A 21,938-nucleotide genomic window follows, 5' to 3' on the forward strand; every position below is an offset into this window, starting at 1 on the left:
ATGCATTGCATAAATTTTCTATAATGAAATAGAGTGCATTCTGTCTAATAAGGGCTCATTAAACAAAATCTTAATCAGAGTAATATGCCAAGGGATTGAGAGAATCATGAGAGGGTCAAACAGGGTACCTTGATTCAACAGCTTCAATGTCAGACCCATAAAATATTAAGCACATGAAAAATGTTTGTAGAAATAAGAACACTTTGCCATTTTTCAGGTCAGAAGCAAAACTCTGAAGAGGTAGACCAAGAAACCATTACTTTTGTGGAAGTCAGTGGGAGTTACACTTGATCAGGACCTCTGGAACAAAAAAATCAGGCTGTATATTTTTAAAAACAGAAGAGCATTTCAAGGAAGTTTGCAAGGAAGTACATTAAGCTGTATCTCGGTTTTGTTTTATGCTTTTAAAAAGGATGTATTGTTTTGTTAGCAGCTTAATTCTGCTAACTATAACAGGGAGGCAGCGGCTCCCATTACAAAACAGGATCAGACTTATCATAAGGGTCACTACATGAGCAAACAAGCAGGAGAGATAAGGTGGCAGGGAACTGCTCATTATTCCATAATTAGAAAGACTGTCACCTGGGGACAGGGATAAGGATATTTCCAGTTCTAAAAAAGAGGACACGTGTCGAGGGAACACCGCTCTCCCAACCCATAACCCCCTGGCCCTGCCAGGGCCCCCAGTCCCTGCTGCTGCCCCTCACTCCTGACCTGCAGACCCCTGGCCCTCACTCCCAACTACAGTTCCCCCCAGGCCCTGCTGGTGCCCCTCACTCCCAACCTACAGCCCCTTGGTGCTGCCAGTGCCCCACATCCCTCCGCCCCCACCCTATGCCCTTACTCCCAAGCCACATCCCTCCCAGCCCTGCCACTACTCTTCACTCCCAACCTGCAGCTCCTTGCTCCCTCCAGCCCTGCCAGAGGGGGCTCCCATCTGCCCCCCACCCAAACAGCCAGAGCATAGCAACTCCTACTTGTGGGGGTGGCGATGGAGTGAGTCTGGCCCCAAGGCAAGCAGGAGGGAAGAGGAGGAGAGAGGCCTGTGGCACCCCCCACCTTGGGCTGGGGCTCCAGCAAGGTGCCAGATGGCCTGGCCACACCCCCCTCCCAGCAGTGTCTTCCAGCTGCCCTGCTGGACACATGCATGTGTGCATCCATTTGCACATGGCGCCTCTGCCTTCAATTGCCCTTCCCCCACTCCTGCCAGTGGAGCAAAGCAAAATCCTGGACATTTTTTCAGATTTCAAAAAACTGTTCAGATGGAAATAAGTGGATCCAAAAAGAGGACCTGTCCAGGAAAATCTGGACATATGACAACCCTAGCCAAGGAGTTCTGCACGGGTGATAATGGGAAGATGGAGATAACGGCTTGCTCTGAGGCAAGCCAGGCAGCAGAGGAATGGAAAGCAAAGTGAAGCACAGCTGTGCAAAGAAGCCCCAGAAAATAACAGAGCTCTCTTACAAGGAACGGGGAAAGAGAAAGACAGTGCTGAGGAACCCCAGGAGTGGACTGGACTTCAGGAGCCAGGCAGTGAGAAGTCCAGGGGTGAGCTGCCTGAACAGACTTCTTTACCTAACTAGGCTGGCAAGTTCTACTGCTGGCTGGGACACTGCCTGACCTGGGGCTGGATGCATTAAAGAGACAAAATACATTTTGTGCCTCGAGGTGGGATGCATTGTGTTAAGATGGAAGCTGGATCTTCAGTTTGTTTTCTCACTGGCAATTTGGGTTTGGAATTGTCTGGGGAAAAAAGGAGGCCCTTAAGGCATGAGAAGGGGCACAAAGCAGGCCTACCCAGAAGACTAGAGCTTGGCAAAAGAGGCTGAAGCCTAGCTAGGGCCCAGCAGCCCAAGAGGGGCAAAGCCAGGGCCCAGAGTAAGAAATACAAGTACCAGAAGCCCAGAGATACTCGCGGCTAAGGGCTCAGGCCAAGAGAATCAGACCTGAGTCAGTGTGCCGGGGCTGGAGGCTTGCAGCCAAAGAAAAGGAGTGGAGGCCAAAAGCACGGACAACCCCCCCAAAAGAGTAATTGTACAGAGACATCTGCAAGGCATGGGCATGGTGTAAGGGGCAGTTCAAGCCATGTAATAAGACCTTAAGGCACTGAATAATGAGACTGAAGCTCAGGAGTGGATGCAATCTCACTCAGGGATTCCAAGGGCAGCTTCCCTCTCTAAATATTTATTTACACCAGGTGTGGCCTTCCCAGAGAACTAGAGAAGAGGAGAGTGCTTACAGGACTGAAGGCAAACAGGAGCAGGGTGACCACCGGGGGGCACTCTTGGGGTCTTTGTCTGTTACACTATTGAAACCTCATTTCTAGCCTCACCATTTCAAGAATCTGTTTCTAACGCAGTTTCAAAATGCATGGTTTTAAAAAAAAAGCCACAGGGCTTAGATGCACACAAATTCATAGTGATGAATGAACCTGCCTTCCACAAGCAAGAGTTACATTTGTTTGTGCTATGTCTTCAGGTCACAAACTGAAGAAGGAACTTGGTCAGGAGCTCTGAAGACGGTTTCAAGAGACTGAAGGAGTGCTTGTAATTCTGTAGACACCACAGAACTCAAGTCATTCATATTGAGATGGTTTGAAATCCACTTAATATGCAACAGGATACTGAATAAAGGAGCAATCTGTGCAGCTACTTGTCATGGCTCTTACTTCAAAGGGCCTATTTCTGCACTCAGCTGGAGGACATCCACGGTCCTATATAGGTGTTTCCTGTGGTTGTGTATACCTTCAATTGCTTTGCAAACCCTTATATCTTCATATAAATTAACTACCCAAGTTTTTCTTTAACTATCACTGCACTGAGATGGAGGTCCTGTGAACAGAACAAAACTTAAACCCAAGACCCTACCTGTGTCTTTTAATGACTTACAAACATGTAAGTTCTAAGCTGCTATTTACTTTTAACTGAAGACCTATTTAGTGGACCATTCAACTCTAGCTCCTTCCTGGCAGAACAGTTGCCAGTTGCTATACCACAAAGGTGGCTGTATTTTACCAGCAGACAAGTAGACAAATTCAGTCTAAGAAACACCTATAGAAAACATTCTGCTGTGACTAGAAATGAGTTTCCTACTACCCACACACTCATCTTCCTTTCCCTTGCCACCACATATTTTTCTGGGGCAATATGAAAGGAGATCATGAAAACAGTATATGGCAATTACTGGTGAAGAGAGTCTCTCACTGGCAACAGTCTCCATTCAAAGTTCCTCAACTCCGAGCACAAATGAGATTTTTCTGTTTTCTGTTGCCCTGGAAGAGCCATTGACCAACATGTCAACCTGTCAGGCATTCTGGTGATTGGTACTCAGAACCTTACTCACCAGAACATTCAGCCTTGCTTCAAAAACCAGGGGATTTAGGCTCTTATTCACCAAACTAGCTTCTTAACAATGGCCTCCTTGACTTCCCTCACCTTCCTCTGCCTTAGTCACTCCAGAAAAGTATGGGAACATTACAAGGGTTTTTGCGCACTTGGTCTAGTTGTGCGTGCGCACACACATACACACACACACTGTTCTGCTTCTGTAAGCCTTGTGCCAAGATGTTGCACTGAACAATAATTCCTAGCTCCTGTTTTATTCAAGACTATGAAACCTAAAAATTTTTGGGTTTTGGGGTTTTTTTTATGAAAAGCAATTAGGGTTTCATTTCTATTCATTTCAACTTTTTACTTTCTCCCTTAGTCTCTCTTACCAGTACTACCCAGTCAACCCTCAGTTGTATGTGAACAGAGCTATCTTGCTTCTGGTTTGGGAGGCTGTGCCTGTGAGGAACAGAGCAGCATGATAGAACGCATCACTGCCCGGCACAGTAACATTGTGCTGTGAACATGCCTTAACTGACCCTCTCAGGGTAGATCTATTTTGCAGTCCAAAGGTGCGACTGCAGCTCATACAGAATTAGGGCTAGAAGGGACATCCAGAGGTCATCTAGTCTAACACCCTGCCTGAGGCAGGATCATTCCTATCCAAACCATCCTATACAAGCAAAATCTAAACAATGTATAAAACAACCCTCATCCCTGACACAGCATAGACCTAACACCCTAACCTGCCATAGGTAAATCAGGGGAATGGTGGCCACCAATGTCTGGCTTCCATAAAATGTTGTCAATAATCACTCAAGAAATCCCTAGTAGAGTAATGTGCCCCCCTCTACAGAGAAAGGCAAAAACCCATACCAATCTGTCCATACCAATCTGACCATGAGGTAAAATTCCCTCCTAATCCCAAATATAGCAATCAGCCTGACCCTGAGTGGAGGGCCAAGACTTTCTGGCCAGCAACCTCAGCTTTGCTCCTAGCAGGAGAATTGGCACACTCCAGTTGCAGCCTTGTCTGTAGCCACCACCCAATGCCTCTGGGGAGACTTAAAAACATTCTAACATGTATAGCAGAAAAAAGGGAGGTAGGGAGGAAGAACAACCAGCAAAGCAGAAGCATGGGAAATACCTATGGTAGAAAATAGGCATAGCTATGTCTAGATCATCCCTGACCAGTGGTTGTCCCACCTCCTCTTAAACACCTCCACTGATGGAGAGTTCACAACTTCCCTAGGCAGTCTATTCCCCTGCCTCACTATTCTAACAGTGAAGAAGTTTTTCTGGATACCCAATCTAAATTTACTTTGCTGCAACTTCAAGCCACTGGTCTACATTATCCTCTCTGCAGCAAGAGAGACATAATTGAGCTAGCTTTATATTAGCTAGCTCAGGGATTGATAAGCTCTTTTATTCAGCCAAGCAGAGCTCAGCATGGCCTACCTGCACCACTATTATTCATGAACACAGGCTGCTTTTGCAGGCCAGCATGAATCTCCTCTTGTCGCAGCTGTGCAAATTCCTAGTAGCTAAGTTCAACTAGTTAAAGCTAGTCTGGATACATCTATATGATCATAATTACACTTCTGGATGGCAGTGTAGATACACTCTCAGTAGAACAAGCTCATTGACAACACTATGTTGCTGCTCCACTAGCACCATTATGATCTCTCATATCAATATAAAAAAGAAAATTATAGACTATTGACATGGCAAAACAAAGAAGTCTATCCATATTTATAGAATCTTTCATCTAGGGATCATTTATGATACACTATAAAGAAACTTCTCATGGAACATTTTATTTGCTTCAGTTAAATAATGTAACTTCTATCATTTTACCAGTAAATTATGTGGTGCTGGGCCAATCCCTTGTGACATATTTCCAACACATGCTCTCCAGAGTAAGAATCCTTATGAAAATTCATGTAAATAGTCTCTGCCAATGTGCAGCGGCCAGTTTTTAAACTGCATTTCCATGGAGTACAATTCTCTTTGTTACGAACCCCAGGCCTCTTAGATCATGCTATCTATTATTAATCAACCTTGATGTCTAAAAGGACAGTCTCAAGATTTTAATCACATTTATCTGAAAACATTTTCTTTCCTTTAATTTATCATTAAAAAAACCCCTGTAAGCTTAGGGCAGAACCTCCCTAGACTTGAGGCCAGCTTCCTGCAGACCCTTAACGTTCACAGAGATCCCAAAGGATGTAGCAGGGTTGAGTGAAAAGCTGCCGGGGAAACATCTTGCCCTCAAACAGTTCACAGAAATATTAATTGAGAGCTCCTTGCACAGCTTTTCTCCCCACTAAGGCCAACTCTCATAACAAAAAATATGGTTTGGATACTAAAACCCCAGGATAAAACACTATTTTTTTTTAGTCTCCTTCCCCCTACAAACCCTGGAATATTAATTCATCAGACCCCATAAGAGGTCTATTTAAAGGTGATATCATTAACTGTGATCTTAAAAAATATTTTTTTATCTAAAATAATTATAATTAAAAAGCTAGAGCTGTGGGGTTGGTTTTTCCTACCTTTACCAATTACAATAAAGTACAAGAAATGAAATCCTAATAACTGTTCCCAGTTTCCCTATCATGCCCTTCTTTTCAAGTGCCTGGATGGCAGGGACTGTACATTGTATCTTACTGTGGAGTTGAGGGTGAAGTAGGGAAGAGATCCTATCAGATAACTTTTAAAAGTCAGTGCACATACAAAAGTAAATGAAGTGCCAATTACAAGCAGTGACTATACACCAAACACCTGTGCTCTACAATAATTGCACAATCCGAAAAACCATCCAGACTCTGAGAGTCTCTGGCTTCTCTTGTGTTGACAGAACCACAGACAAGTAATTGCCGTTTCCCTGCACTGCATGTCTAAAAGGAAAATGCCAAATGGAAATGGCAGTCCCTGAGAAATTTCAACAAGCAAGCACCTGCAATTAAATTTTTGGTCATGAAATAACAGAACAATAGCCCCAGTAATACTGTGGCCAATTTCTCCCATAACCACACAATTTGATAAAGTTGCATCATTCCCCCATCTGGTAGCCAAGTTAACCTGTCACTACTTCCTAGATGCCCATGCCCAGTGGAATTTTCAGTACACTGACAGATAATGGTCATGCCCCTACTTTCAATGATTCTGTGAATGTTTTTAACTCTTCACTGCATATCTGAGTCCTAATTTACACATACTGATAGATTTTTTCCCTTTAGTTTTATTAATTTTACACTAATAATTTCATGGACTTTCCATGAAACTTTTGGCTCACATCAGCATAACTATAAGAATCATATAAATTACTTGAATCATAAATAAAAAACATTGGTAATTGATAAGCTTTAAACACTGAGTATTCTACACACTGTAATTTAAGACAATATAAAATTGACAGAAATGTGACTTAGCTGAAGGTTACATTTTTCTTGTAACACCCCAACCAAACCATATCTCTAGCTTACAGAGCACGACCAAAACTAAAACATAAACCACTAGTTAGTATGATCATGCCAGCAGATGCTGCTCTGGAACTGCACAGCAGGTCAGTCTTCCAAGCCTGAAATTCAGTCAACTTAGTGGTACCAGTGCAATAGTAATTAGCACAGCATTAGTTACATTTGGACTGGAATAAGGAAATGAAAGACGGCACTTGACATTTAAGAGAGGGATTTCAAAAGTGCTTTCAGCATTGTATAACCTGCTCCTACGACATCAGTGCAAGAGAAGTTAAGCCCCAAACTGAGGGCATTTGAAATTCCACCCCAAAAACTATTCTCTATTACCTTTCTATCCAGCTGGGATCACTGCCAGGAGACAACTCTCACTCATTTGCTTCCTCTAGCACAGTAACTAGAAAGGTTTTTAAGACCCAGCTAGACAAAGCTTCAGCTAGGATGATATAGTTGGATGGTCCTGCTTTGAGCAGAGGGTTGGACTAGATGACCTTCTGAGGTCCCTTCCAACCCTCATTTTCTATGATTCTATAAAAGAGGAGTTAGCTCATGGGATCCTGAATGTGCTCCAACACCACCCTCAGGCTCTCCCAAGACAGAACATGCATTCAGAACATTTGTAAACACTCTATTCTGCCAAATTACCAAGACTGTCACAGTATAGAGCAGCAGCTGATAGACAGAACTCATTCCCTGACAGGGGCCCTGGCCGAGAGAATGGCACTGTATAGATATGGCCTTTGGGTTGGAATTTCAAACATACATAGTGTTGGACTAAAGTGGGAGCTTAAGCCTTCTACATGAAAAACGGAGCAAGACAATGGCTGTAATATTTTAAATACATATTTTCTTCCAAAGTCTTTGAAACATTTTTTTCTTGTGAATGCTTCGGGTGGCATTTTCCTACATTAATCTGAAAATAACTAAACACTAAAACAGCACATGTGATTGCTTATGCTATGTAGGATTTGCTAAGGGGCTACATGCCATGTAGGGCTTGATAAAAACAAAGGGCTTCATAAAGCGGTCATGATTTTAAACTGATAATAGATTTTTTTCCCTTATGTCAATACATCCATAATCGCATATACATTTTTGTGACAAATTATACTATTTTTAATATTCTCCAAGTTCATGCTTCCATCAGATATGGAATAATCTCTCTCTCATGCATGAATGAGTGCTGATGCAAGAAGTCTACGGGCCAATGTTAGGTAAAGCAGTGCTTGACCTGGTACTGGAAATGGGGGGACAACCTAATCTGCAACCTAACAATCGTAGGGAAGCTGGGTGACAGGGACCATGAGCTGATCACCTTCACCATCCGCCGTAAACCTGGCAATTCAGTCAGCAACACGGAAGTCCTCAACTTCAGGAAAGCTGACTTTGACAAGCTCTGGAGGCTTGTTGGTGAGGCCCTAAAGGACCATGACCCAAAGGGAAGGGGGGTTCAGGAAGAGTGCTTGCTTCTCAAGGGAGTGATCCATGATGCAGAAGTAAAGTCTATTCTATCTTGAAGGAAAGGCAGCAAAAGGGCACAGCAGCCCCCCTGGCTGTGCAGGGAACTAGCAGAGCTCCTGCGTCTGAAAAGAAAGACCTACAAAGGATGCAGGACTGGATCCACCTCCAAGGAGGAATACTCTGCACTGATCCGGACCTGCAGGGAGTGAATGAGGAAAGCCAAGACTGCAATGGAACACTAACTAGCTACAAGTATCAAGGACAATAAAAAGTCTTTTTTTAGATATGTGGGGAGCCGGAGGAAAAGGAAGGGTAACATTGGTCCCTTGCTAAACCAGATGGGACAACTGAAAACCAATGTCCAGGAAAAAGCCAACTTACTAAATGGGTTTTTCACCAGTCTCAAGGGGCGCCCCTCCCCATTATGGGACAGGAACGCCTGGGTGAGGGAGATTCCTTACCCTCCATCAATGCTGACCTTGTGAAGGAACACCTTGAGAGGCTGGACACCGTCAAGTCAGCTGGCCCTGACCATTTACACCCCAGGGTACTCAAGGAGCTGGCTAGCATCATAGTCCAGCCCCTGGCACAGATCTTCGAGAGCTCCTGGCGCTCTGGTGAAGTGCCTGAAGACTGGAAGAAGGCCAATGTGGTGCCTATCTTCAAGAAAGGGAAGAACATGGATCCAGCAAGCTACAGGCCCATCAGCCTGACGTCTATCCCAGGGAAGGTCTTAGAAAAGATTATCAAAGATGCCATTCTTAACAGACTGGCCAAAGGCAACATCCTGGTGGATAGCCAGCTTGGGTTTGTTGCAGGTAGGTCTTGCTTGACCAATCTTATTTATTTTTACGACCAGGTGACCTATCACCTGGACAAGAGATTGATGTCGTATATCTTGACTTAAAAAAAGCCTTTGATCCCACGATCACCTCTTAGCAAAAAACTGGCCAACTGCGGCCTCGGCTTCACCACAATCCGCTGGCTGGGGAATTGGCTCCGTGGTAGGACCCAGAGGGTGGTGGTTGATGAAAGTCAATTGTTGTGGTGCCCCGTGACCAGTGTGCTCCCCCAAGGCTCTGTCCTTGGGCTAACACTATTCAACATCTTCATTAATAATATGGACACTGGTGTCAGAAGCGGACTGGCCAAGTTTGCTGATGACACCAAACTTCGGGGTAAAGCATCTGCACCTGAGGACGGGAGGGCGATCCAGGCTAACCCTGACAGGCTCAGAAAATGGGCGGATGAGAACCTGATGGTGTTTAACACCAAAAAATGCAAGGTTCTCCACCTTGGGAAGAAAAACCCACAGCATGCTTATAGGCTCAGCAGTACTACACTAGCTAGCACTATGGACAAAAAGGAGTTGGGGGTTATGATTAACCACAAGATGAACATGAGCCTTCAGTGTGATGCTGCAGCTGGTAAAGCGAGCAAAATGCTGGCTTGCATCCATAGATGCTTCTTGAGCAAATCCCAGGATGTCATTCTTCCATTGTACTCGGCCTTGGTGAGGCCACAGTTGAAACAGTGAATCCAATTTTGGGCTCCCCAATTCAGAAAGGATCTGGAGAAGCTTGAGAGAGTCCAGAGAAGAGCCACACACATGATCAGAGGTCAGAAAAACAAACCATATGATGAGAGGCTGAGAGCTATGGGACTCTTCAGCCTGGAAAAGCGCAGGCTCAGGGGTGCTCACTAGGATCTGGGGGAACATCTGTTCACTAGAGTGACCCAAGGGGTGACAAAATCAAATACTCACAAGCTCCTCCATGACCGTTTCAGGTTGGACATAAGGAAGAACTTCTTTACTGTCCGATCCCCCAAAGCCTGGAATAGACTGCCACCAGAGGTGGTTCAAGCACCTACCTCGAACGCCTTCAAGAGGCATTTGGATGTTTATCTTGCTGGGATCCTATGACCCCTGCTGACTTCCTGGCCCTGGGGAAGGGGCCGGTACTCAATGATCTTCCGAGGTCCCTTCTAGCCCTAATGTCTATGAAATCTATAATAATTTGACACTGCTTGCAGTTAAGATAAGCATGTTTATTCTGGAAATACATCTGCTTTCAAAACTGCTAAATGACACATCACTAACCCAAATGCTCTGAAAGACTTTTTAAAGTCAATACACACCCAAATGAAATTCTGCATAAGGGCAAAATAAATACATCTTGAAATATTTGGAGTCCTAAAATATACAAATAGTCATGAGAAGAAATTGTGAAGAGCCCAAAGAAAATTAGATACATGATATGGCCTCTGTGGGCACGTCCAGTCACGTGTGCAGGTGCCTTTTGAGGGGGTCTCAGAGCAGTTTGGGACTGGTCAAGAGGCACACTGGCAATGAAAAAGTATTTCCTGTGCTGCATATTTGCAGCACTGACTCTAATTTTGATACCGGGAAATCCAGGTATAAAAAAAAGAACACTGTGAAAAAAGTGGCACAAGGCATGCTCTTAAAGTGTGCCCTCAAGCAATCAGAGGCTGAGTCCTCCAGAGAGATGCTCTGGCACCTAGCCAAGGTGTCTCTATGGCTGCCTTGTGCCCCTGCCACTCCAGCATACTACCTCACTGTGCCAGGGCAAATAAGAGTGGGGCAAGGCTGCAGCAGTGGATCAACCCAGGCTCTGTCCCATGTAAGTAGGGGCATGGAGGTGGGAGGGACTGGGGTGGGGTGACTGTGTGTGTGTGGGTATAGGGGGACACTTCTCAGAAGGGGTGGGACCCCCTCACAGCACCTCCCCCCCTCCACTCACAGCAGCAGCTGTCAGGGCTACTGGCAGAGCCCCAACCTGGCACTGCCTGTATGACAAGGCACCGCACCAGCCTGGTCCGTTCGTGTATACCCTCGACCAGAACTGGATCGCTGTCACCTGGGGTCCTGGCACCACAGGCAGGGGCCACACACTCTTAAACCAAGCCAGGTCCTGCCTGCATGTGCCCCACACGCCTTCGGGCAGGGCCAGCTTCATGCAGACGATACCCATCATGATGCAAAGATGCACGAGTTCCAAACTGCTTAAAAATTGTAAACATATCAATAAAACACTGCCCAACTGATTGCTCTCCATATATAGTAGCATTTCATTTTAATACAGAAGAACATAAATTTGGGGTATTTTAATAAGAGAATTTAGCTTTCTTATCAGAAAATTTGCACTTTTTAAACAGGAAAACACCAGGATCTCTGCTAGTGAGGCAAGTGGCAGAGAAGCATGCCCAGGGCCAGCACCGGGGACCCAGCTGGAGGGCAGACCAGGTGGCTGACCTGGCCATTTGCAGTCAAGAGGACACACTTTGATAGTTCAAAGTTGGCCACTGCAACGAGCACATCTGGGTGACAGCTGCCCATTTGGCAGAGTGGAAGCACTGGAAGACATGACAGCTGTGCCACCTGAAGGCCAACTATGCAGGCATGGCCCACTAGCAGCTGGCCCAGAGGTTCAGGAGGCTCTGCTGCAGAGCCTAAGTGGCTATGTGGTCCCCGCCCAGGTCTGGCAAGTGCACGGCCTTGGATCCACTGGTCCAAGAGGGCAGGTGCTGTCACAAGTGGCAGTAGGTCACAGCCAGGCAGCAGTCCCCACTACCAGACTGCTGCGGTAGGTAGAGTTTGTAGGGACCACTCCAGGTTAGGGTTGCTTCAGCAGTCAAGCTGACATAAGGGGTCAGTGTCCCCAGATACTGCTCCTGAGGGACCCTTTTATACTGCTAAAGATTCAGAAGGAGCTGAGAAGGGTCAGTTTGCCCCAAGTGGCACAATTTGCCCCACACCAAAGTGCATGTCCAGGCACGTGTGCTGAGGCACAAATATCCGGCACAAATTTGTGCCGCTGCTACTTGAGCTGCTGCAAGCGCATGTGCAGATGTGCCCCACACTTTGATGTGGGGCAAGTTGTGCCACTTGGGGCAAACTGACCCTGCCCTGCTTCGCCTGGATCTGCATCCAGGGGGCGCTAGAGGCTGGGGCCAGCACCTGTGCTGGCCCCAGCAATGTGAAAAGCTGCCTTCGTAAGCAGCTCAGGGCTACTTGCCCTCAGGAGCTTCTGAGGCCCAGCCAGCTGGTATCTGGGGACACTAGCTCCTTGTGCCAGCCAAACTGCTGCAGCTGCCCTAACTTAGAGTGGCCCATGCAACCTCTACCCACTGCAGCAGTCCGGCAGTGGGGGCTGCTGCCACCTGTGACAACATCCACACCCTTGGACCTGTGGCCACACGGCTGCGTGCCTGCCAGACCTAGGTGGGGACCACACAGTCACCTGGGCTGTGGTATGGGCACTGTAGCAGAGTTGCCTGCGGCTGCACAGTTGGCCTTCAGGCACCACTGCTGCCATGTCTTCTGGTGCCCCCACTCTACCAGCTTGGCAGGTATCACTCGTGGTGGCCCACTTTGAAGTGTGGAAGCATGTTCTCCTGGTCCCATATGGCTAGGAGGTCAGCCACCTCATCTGCCCTCCAGCTGGGTCACCAGTACTGGTCCTGGGCATGCTCCTCTGCCTGGGCCCCGACACTTGCCTCATTAGCCGTGTTCCTTGTTTAAAAAGTGCAAATTCTCTGACTAAAAACTGCAAATTCTCTCATTAAAATACCCCAAACCCATGTCCTGCCATGATTAAAATAAACTGCCGCTATATGTAGAGAAAGACCGGTTCAAGCTGGACATAAGAAAGAACTTCTTCACTGTCTGAGCCCCCAAGGTTTGGAACAGACTGCCACCTGAGGCGGTTAAAGCGCCCACTTTGAATGCCTTCAAAACACATTTGGATGCTTATCTTGCTGGGATCCTATGATCCCTGCTGACTTCCTGCCCCTGGGGTGGGGGGCTGGACTCGATGATCCTCCAGGGTCCCTTCCAGCCCAAATGTCTATGAAATCTGTGAAATATGAAATCTATGAGATCAGTTCGGCAACGTTTTATTAATATATTTACAATTTTAAAGCAATTTGGAAGCCTACCACTAACTCTATCATCATAATTAAATGAATTCTAAATAGCTGTACACTTTGGCATTTGCTTTTGGGTTTTTTATCATAGAAAAATCAGAGCTGCCCTTGCTCCCTTGGCTCACTAGGATGTAGGGCACTGAGCAGCACTGATATGTCACTGCCCTGCCCCTACCCTTGCCCCTCACTCCCAACCCGCAGTCTCTGTCTGCCCCCACTAGCTCCCTCCCAGCCACAGTTCCATCCCAGCACCAGGACATGAGTCCAGCTGCATCTGCCTCACTGGCTGCTTTGCAGCTCTGAGCAGTGCCAACCCTTACTGTTCTGCTCCCATGTGCACCATGCCCAGGTCCCAGTGACGTCCATGCCATTCCTGAGAAGCCCTAGTCTGGGGCTAAGTGACTGGACCAAGCAAGCTCCTTCCCTTCCAGGCTATCCTCCCCCTGCACAGGCTGCTCTAGGGAGGCAGGGGGGCTCTAAGCCTGGCTCTGGCAGCCTCTCCTACCCAGAGTGCTCTCCCATCCCCGACCCCCATCTCTCTCTCTCTCACACACAAACACACCTGCTGCCACCTCTACTCTTCCCCCCACCTATCAACCCCCCAAGTGGGTCCTGAGACCAGGGGCCCCCCAACCAGGGTGGGCTGCATGTCTCAGCACCAGTGTGAACACGGGGCAGGGCTGCAGTGTGGCAGTTGCCCCTGCAGCCATGGCTCCCACCAGCAGGTCCTGACCCATCTGGCAGCTGGACACACAGGGTGTGAGAAGTGTGGTGGGATGTGAGGTTTGTGGGGGAAAGGCTGTGGGGGTGTTGTGGGTGGTTGTAGGATTTGCGGGGGTGAGATTTGTGGTGGGGTGGGCCTTGTGTAGATGTTTGGGGGGCTGTAGGGTTTGTGGGTGGGGCTCTCTGGATGGATTGGGGGAAGTTTGTGGATGTGGAAGGATTGTGTAGATGTGCGGGTACTGCTTGGGACGGGCTGGACCCCCATCTACCTCCTGCATGGCACACAGTACTAAAAAGCAAAGCTCATAGCTGAATAACGATACTGGCACACACGAAAGTGTCAATATCTGGGAACTCTTCTCTAGAAAAGCCAGTGCCTACACTTTTGTAAAGATTCCTCTGCAGCTGTAATAGCATGCACCAAGAAGCACGAGTGGCTTTTCCTTTACTGTGTTTATACAAGAACAATGGTCTACCAAAGCCTACTTGTGGGTATTTGATACATTACACAGAGGGGATGAAACCTGACACTGAATTAAAAACTGGGACAGCGCAGTTGATTTTTGTAAACTTATGAAACCAAACTCTGAAGGTCTTCTCCTCTGGGACTGAAAGGCCTTTAGTCTAAGATTTGATATTTATTACACTGGCAAAGTCAATTCCGCCTCTGACAGAAACTGATTTCTCCTTGGCTTTTTATTTCTGCCTTGGGTGTATTTAAAAAAAAATTCTAATTTACATTTTTGTTTCTCATGTACTTTAATTAATCTGAAATATAATTTACACCAACTTCCTTCATAAGAACCTTCTAGAGAAGAAGTAGCCTGAGGGAGATAGAGCTCAAACAGGAACAAGATTGTATTTTACATCTTTAAAAGTATGTCCTTTTTGGATAACTGCATAGTATTAAAGACAGAGAGGGATATCTGTCTGCTTTCTCATTTCCCATGCTGTCAGTGAAGGAGGTCATGACCCTATAGCTTTTTACCTCATAGTTTTTAATTTTTCATCTTGGTTTTCAGGAGAGGGAACCAAATCCATCTGGTTTTTGATTTCACAAGGTCATGAGTCACAAGAAAAAAAAATAACTTGGAAAAATGCAGACAATATAATCTTCTCTCAGCGTATCAGTTATACAGGATTATACAGATTACTTTGTTAAAATAAACGCAAGGAAGTAAAAAAATTCTCTCTAACCCCAAACAGCAACAGAAAAATGGATGCTGCATTGCAAGCATTTTTTCTATCTATGTGTCTGGTCTTTACCTGGACTCTGCCCTTTCAAAATAATACATTACACCAAGACTTACATTCAAAAGCCTTGAATTTTTGTTAACGAAGAAATGAAATCCTGGTCCCGCTTGACTGCGAGAATGCAGCCAGGGTTTCATCTCAGGTAGACAGTGAAGGCATCTCCTCACACGGCAGGTGGAAGGCAGTCAGTGAAAACAGCAGATGCCACATACACTGCCTAATGCCATGGCTTAAAGAGAGCAAGAAAGTGGAACTGTGGTGTTCAAGTGCCCTGCCTAATACTGGGAAGTGTCACTGGGGATTTCGTAGTCCCAACTCAATTAAGTATATATTTGATGTAAACTACATGCATTTCCCTAGTCCAAGAAGGAGAGGAGTGTCATAGACCCAGTGCAGCATAAGCAAGGGGAATTTGCAGTCAATCGTAGGCCTCAGCATTCTGCCAACACATTTTTCTAAAAAGAAATCTCCATAATCTTCTCCTGTTTTTCAGGGAGACCTTTAGAGGAGTGCGCTACCTGCATTACAAGGAGATATGTCAACCGCTTTGGCAGATCTACACCTGTGAAGTTATATGGGAGGATGTGCAGTGATGCCATAAAGAGAACAAGACTTCATTAAAGCCGGCTAAAATTGCATCTACCCACCTGAGTAGGAAAACAAGCATGTTTTTATTTTACCCCAACAAACCTAACAAAGGTGCAACTCTGACAACTAAAATATTATTTACTTATAGCTTTAGTGATATTGCAATAGTACGTAGGAACCCAGTCATGGACCAAGACACTAGTTCTTAGGCATGAACTAAACATGTCAGTATGGCTGTCTTTGTCCAGAAGAGCTTATAGCCAAAGTAATATCCTCAAAGTCAGAAGTTTGAAACTACAGCTAGGTTTCCTATTATCCATGTGTATTGAAACATAATTAATCTTTCTTCAGAATGAACTTCTCAAACTCAAACTGGATGAGTAGGATTTCCCATTGGTCACAGATCTTCAGCACAAAAGAAAAGGTAATTGTCTGAAATGTGGCATTAGAATGGAAACTCTTAGCAATCATAAGGATGCCTTTCACTACCAGTCAACTTGATAATATTTCATCAGAATCCCTTGAGGGGTTTAATGTGTCATAACACAAATCAGTACCTATTCAGTGTCCTTATGCATCTCATTGCAAAACTAGAAATTTTCACTCAAGGAAACAAGTCAAACAACACTTATTTCATCAGAGAGCTAATGTTTCATGTATTTCTCTAGGAAAATCTCACTATAAAACATAGTAACTAGCAGGTCTGAGATTTATTTAAAATTAAAAAAAAATTTAATCTAACAAGTACCCTCCAAGTACCAAAAAGCAGCAACAAAAAGGGTGAATAACACTGTACATCTCTCACTCCTGATTCTGTTTCTTTAACTGTTTCAGAATCTACAAGCAAATCAAGTTCTTGTGGACTGCGTGCAAGCATACACAGCTGTTAAGCAAAGTAACTATAAGTAAAAGACAAAAACACCACCAAATTAAAAGTGAAATTGCCAATTAGTGTGTAAGGCCCCCTCATTACACTTGGCAAATTGAATATGAAACCCAGTGTGGCGGGCAGGGTAGGAAAAAGAAGAGAGACATTACAAGAAATTGATGGGCCATATTCTCAGCTTGTGTAATATTATGTATTTGAAATGCAAGTCCACTGCAGTCAATGGAGTTATAATTTACATCAGCTACATCTAATGCCTGAACTGTTTGTCTATATTTGGGAACTAACACTTGTAAACAAAGAACTTTTCTTTTTTTTAATTAACACAGACAAAAAAGCATTAACATCTAACATCCACATCAACACTGTCCTTGACAGGAAAAGGACATTTTCTAGGAAGAGTGTCAAGGAATTGCTAAGGGAGGCTAGCCTCACAAGGAAGGGACACAGAATATCTCATGACAAGATGTTTATAGAGTTCCCAAACAAGGGACCAACAATAGATAGTGAAATAGGCCACATAACCGTTGTCTCCACTAATCTTCAAGGGAAATATTTTTTTTTATTTCCACAAGCCTCAATCAGTGGCCATTTCATGAAAAGTAAATCCTGTTTCTAGATCCTTATGTCCTAAGGGCTGAACACATCAGCGATCACAGACTTAGTATCTCCTGTATACCCTGAGGCCTGAATTTCTTTGCCTTTTCAAACATTTGCTTCTAAATTCTAAGTATTGAGGTGTTGAAGCAATGAGGACTGAACTACTTTTATTGTACTTATTCTCTCTCATGGGATTTGGAGTATACTTTTCTCCACTTGCTCCTTTTAATCAAGCATTATGGTGACAATAATCAATGTTTTAGCCTTGGAGAATAATTTACAACTATCTACAGTGAAGTAGGTGTGTCTAAGGAATGGGTAAAATCAATGAAACATCTGTCTGACATTCCTACAATGTTATAAAAGAGACTTGAAATTAACTGCTTTCCTACCAAAGTCTGCCAGCTTTAATTCCCCTGTGTCACTGATCAGAAGATTCTGTGGTTTCAGGTCCCTGTGCAAAATGTAACGCTGATGGATGTAAGACAGTCCTCGCAGCAACTGAAATAAAAATAACTGAAAAAGAGGGAAACAGAAGAGATGACCTCTGTTAATATATGTATATAATGCACTGGTCTTCTACACAATCTAATTATCAAATTATAATAGAACAATTTCTCATTATAGCAGCAAAATCATGATCCTATCTCCCCCACTCCCCACAAAAATTGAAAAAAAATAAGAACGTTTTCAAGCATAAGAATAAGGAATAGATTTTGAAGAAATTCATCACCTATCCCTACTACATCATACACTGACTTTACCTGCTTTAAAACAAAACGAGAACAATACACCCACAAATGGAAGGCTCAGTTTCTACCAAATAGCAATTATATTCTGTTTACCCATATGGCCTTAGAGATTAGGTGGTAGCCCGAAGACAGATGTGTATCTTCACTAATTATAGAAAACAATAATATAGCTAGGATGGTGGTGATAGGAGGAAATTAGGTTGGGGGATGAGATGCTAGAGCTAAGAAAAAGAAGAAATTAAGGATATAGTAGCAATCTCTTCCTTCACCAACCTAAAGACATCTACAAAGAAAATATGGGTAGGCTTCTCTTCCAAAAGTTTTATACAGGATACTGTTGAATTCTTCATCTCAAGAAATAATGATTCTCATTGAAATTCTGAGAGGATATCTTCCACCTATTTTTTAGGTTGAATTCAGACCCAAAACCCTTTGCTACTGCTCTTTTTAGCTGTGCACCAGATTCTATGTATGCATTTTAGAATCTAGGGAGGTTTTGTGCAATTTACTGTTATGGCCCCTACACTAAGAAAAATTCAGATTCAGGTTCTTTCAGTCTCTTTTGATAGGCACTTGCCACTACAGAATGGCAAATGCTATATCGCTGATTTTACATGGATTAGCTAAACATGCCCTTTTACATCTTATGTCTGTTGGTACACAGGCCTTTCCTGATGATGTAATTTGTAGAAGAAAAACTCTGGTTTCCCTGTGACAGTGATCCAGTCCATTGTATGTCTAAGACAAGAAATGCAAGAGAGGGTATGACAGAATTACTCTCTACCTAGCAATTGAGCACTTTTTGAACAAAGATGTCTTGTATGCTTGGGAGAGCTGCACATGCAAAACCCAAAAATTTTCAAAACATCAATGCAGGCATGTGAAAGTCAGCAATTAGCTAGTAATACAACCTTTACATATATTTAGAGACTATTTAAATGAGAAAACATTATAAATGAGGTTATGAAATCTGATTACAGAAGAGAAGAGAATAAAGGTTGACATGAAAGGAACAGAAAATGTCACGCTACTCAAGTTGAAACAGATTTAATTACATCCTATTTTTTTCCCCAAGTACAGACACAATATACTGATGTTTAGCTATTTAGCCAGGACACAAAGAGCCATATCAATCAGCTTCTTGCCAGAGTTTAGCCTAACAATATGCTGAGGAAACATAAGCACAAACTATTCTAACAAAAGAAAAAATAGCAGAGAATTGATAAATAACCAAAATTTCCTTTGAATTATAGTTGGCGTGGAATTCACAGTACGGAAAAACTAGTTTTAGGGCAGGAAGCAAAACTGGCATTTATTATGGCCAGAAGATTTACACTGTGCATTATTAAATAAGTGCAGTCATGTTGTGAACAGAAAAATATGATATAGGTTTGCTAAATTAACTGAGAGGTATTTTACTTCAAATATAAAGTATGCAAAGAAACTCCAAACATCATGTAATCATTACCAAACAACATAACCAAAATCTCTTGTTTAAAGTTTAAAAAACTGGCCTTTAATATAATGCATTGGAATGACTTGAAGTGCTATTTCTAAGAAAATAATAATTTCACAATGCAGTAAATGGAATGAAACTACAAGGGCAGATTTGAAACCTGAAAACTTTCAACTTTATTCAAATCTCACACATGTAGGTTTCATGGTAAATTCCATGAGGAAGGAACTTAACTTTCTTGCCTGGGTAACTGTGGTCTCAGCCGTGCGTGCTTTTTTGAGAAAATACACACAGGAAAAGGGAAAGGCTCACTGAAAGATTTGCAAGACAGACTTTGCTCTCTTTTTACCTCCTCCTTCCTAGAGAAGAGCTTTCTAATCTTCAGTGAGAAAGGTGGCCTAGTGAAACCCACGGAACAGGAAACAAGACTGCAACAGCTGTATTATGGAGTACTGCTTCTGATGTTTCACGAGCTGTGTCATCCTGCTCACAACAAAGCTTCCTCATAGGCTTTCATACAAGCAGTCTCTTTCTCTTCTCTGCCATCTGTACTTACCCTGCTCTGAAAACCAGAAGCCCTGAAATAGGGTTAAAGAAATGCAAGTCACTACTAACTCTTACCCAAAATTCTAATGATAAATCAACCAAGTTGGCAGGGCTACATGTCACCTAAAGTGGCTGTTCCTGACTTTGCTCTCTCCCTACACCAATGTGCTCAATTCCAACAATCCTGAAATCATAACCAACAGAGATCGTATGTGTGGGGCTCCAAGAAGCAGTATGAATTTGAGGCTGAACCACTACCACTTCCTAGCTCTGCCAGCACTCTAACTTTCTTCCATCAGGAAAAAGGCAAACAAGCCACAAATTTTATGGATGCTGTGAGCCCATTCCTTTGGAGTCTACTACAGACCTCAGACCCAGGATCAAGAGCTTGACCAGGAGTTCACCAGGGAATTGGCTGAGGCTGCACACTCCCGGTGCATGGTTGTCATGGGAGACTTCAACTACACAGACATCTCGTGGGAAGAGCGCTCGGCCAAATCCGAGCGGTTGCAAAGCTTTCTCTCACGCATGGATGAGCTCTACTATCTGATGCAAGAAGTCAATGGGCCGACGAGAGGTAAAGCACTGCTTGATCTGGTTCTGGCAATGGGGAATGACCTAATCAGTGACCTAACAATCAAAAGGAAGCTGGGTGACAGTGACCACGAGCTGATCACCTTCACCATCCACCGTAAAGCTGGCAAGTCAGTCAGCAATACAGAAGTCCTTGACTTCAGGAAAGCTGACTTTGACAAGCTCAGGAGGCTTGTCAGAGAGGCCCTAAGGGGTCACAACCCAAAAGGCAGGGGAGCTCAGGATGAGTAGTTGCTTCTCAAAGGTGCAATCCTGGAAGCGCAAGCAAAGTCTATCCTGTCTCAGAGGAAAGGTAGCAAAAGGGTACAGCAGCCCCCTTGGCTCTCCAGGGAACTAGCAGACCTCCTACATCTAAAAAGACAGATCTACAGAGGATGTAGGACTGGGTCCACCTCCAAGGAGGAATACTCTGCATTGGTCTGGATCTCCAGGGAGCAAACCAGGAAAGCCAAGGCTGCAATGAAACTCCAACTAGCTACAAGGACAACAAAAAGTCCTTGTTTAGATATGTGGGGAGCTGGAGGAAAAGGAAGGGCAACACTGGACCCCTGCTAAACCAGATGGGACAACTGACGACTGATGCCCAGGATAAAGCCAACTTGCTAAATGGGTATTTTACATCGGTTATTCATCAGTCTCATGGAATGCCCCTGCCCACTATGGGACAGGGAGGCCCAGGCAAGGGAGATTACTTACCCACCATCAATGGTGACCTTGTGAAGGAACACCTTGAGAGGCTGGACTCTTTGAAGTCAGCCAGCCATGGCAGTTTACACCCTAGGGAACTCAAGGAATTGGCTAGCACCTGGCATGAATCTGCGAGAACTCCAGGTGCTCTGGTGTAGTGCCCAAAGAATGGAAGAAGACCAATGTGGTGCCTATCTTCAAGAAAAGGAGGAACATGAATCCAGCAAACTATAGGCCCATCAGCCTGACCTCTATCTTGGGGAAGGTCTTAGAAAAGATTATCTAAGAAGCCATTCTTAACAGGCTGGCTGAAGGCAACATCCTGAGGGATAGCCAGCACGGGTTTGTTGTGGGTAGGTCTTGCTTGACCAATCTCATTTCCTTCTACGACCAGGTGACCTATCACCTGTACAAAGCAGAAGAGACTCATGTCGTATATCCTGACTTTTAAAAAAGTCTTTGATCTGGTATCCCATGATCACCTCTTAGTAAAACTGGCTAACCGCAGCCTTTGCCACACCAGGATCTGCTGGGTGGGCAACTGGCTCCGTTATAGGACACAGAGGGTAGTGTTTGATGGAAGTCAATTGTCGTGGTGCCCTGTGACCACTGGGACTATTTAACATCTTCATTAATGA

General features: G+C 44.5%; 1 protein-coding gene across 2 annotated transcripts in view; it reads right to left on the minus strand.

Moving 5' to 3' along the window:
- CDK14 (cyclin dependent kinase 14) overlaps positions 1-21,938 on the minus strand; it is a 614,101-nt gene that overhangs the window by 286,013 nt on the left and 306,150 nt on the right. For both annotated transcript variants that reach the window (XM_090047105.1, XM_090047106.1), the window contains one exon: positions 17,658-17,781. In XM_090047105.1, the coding sequence (XP_089903231.1) occupies positions 17,658-17,781 (124 nt within the window). The remainder of the gene's footprint in view (positions 1-17,657; positions 17,782-21,938) is intronic.

Source organism: Crocodylus siamensis, chromosome 5 (assembly GCF_052110815.1).
Source record: "Crocodylus siamensis isolate JL-2025a chromosome 5, ASM5211081v1, whole genome shotgun sequence".
NCBI classification, from domain to species: Eukaryota; Metazoa; Chordata; order Crocodylia; family Crocodylidae; genus Crocodylus; species Crocodylus siamensis.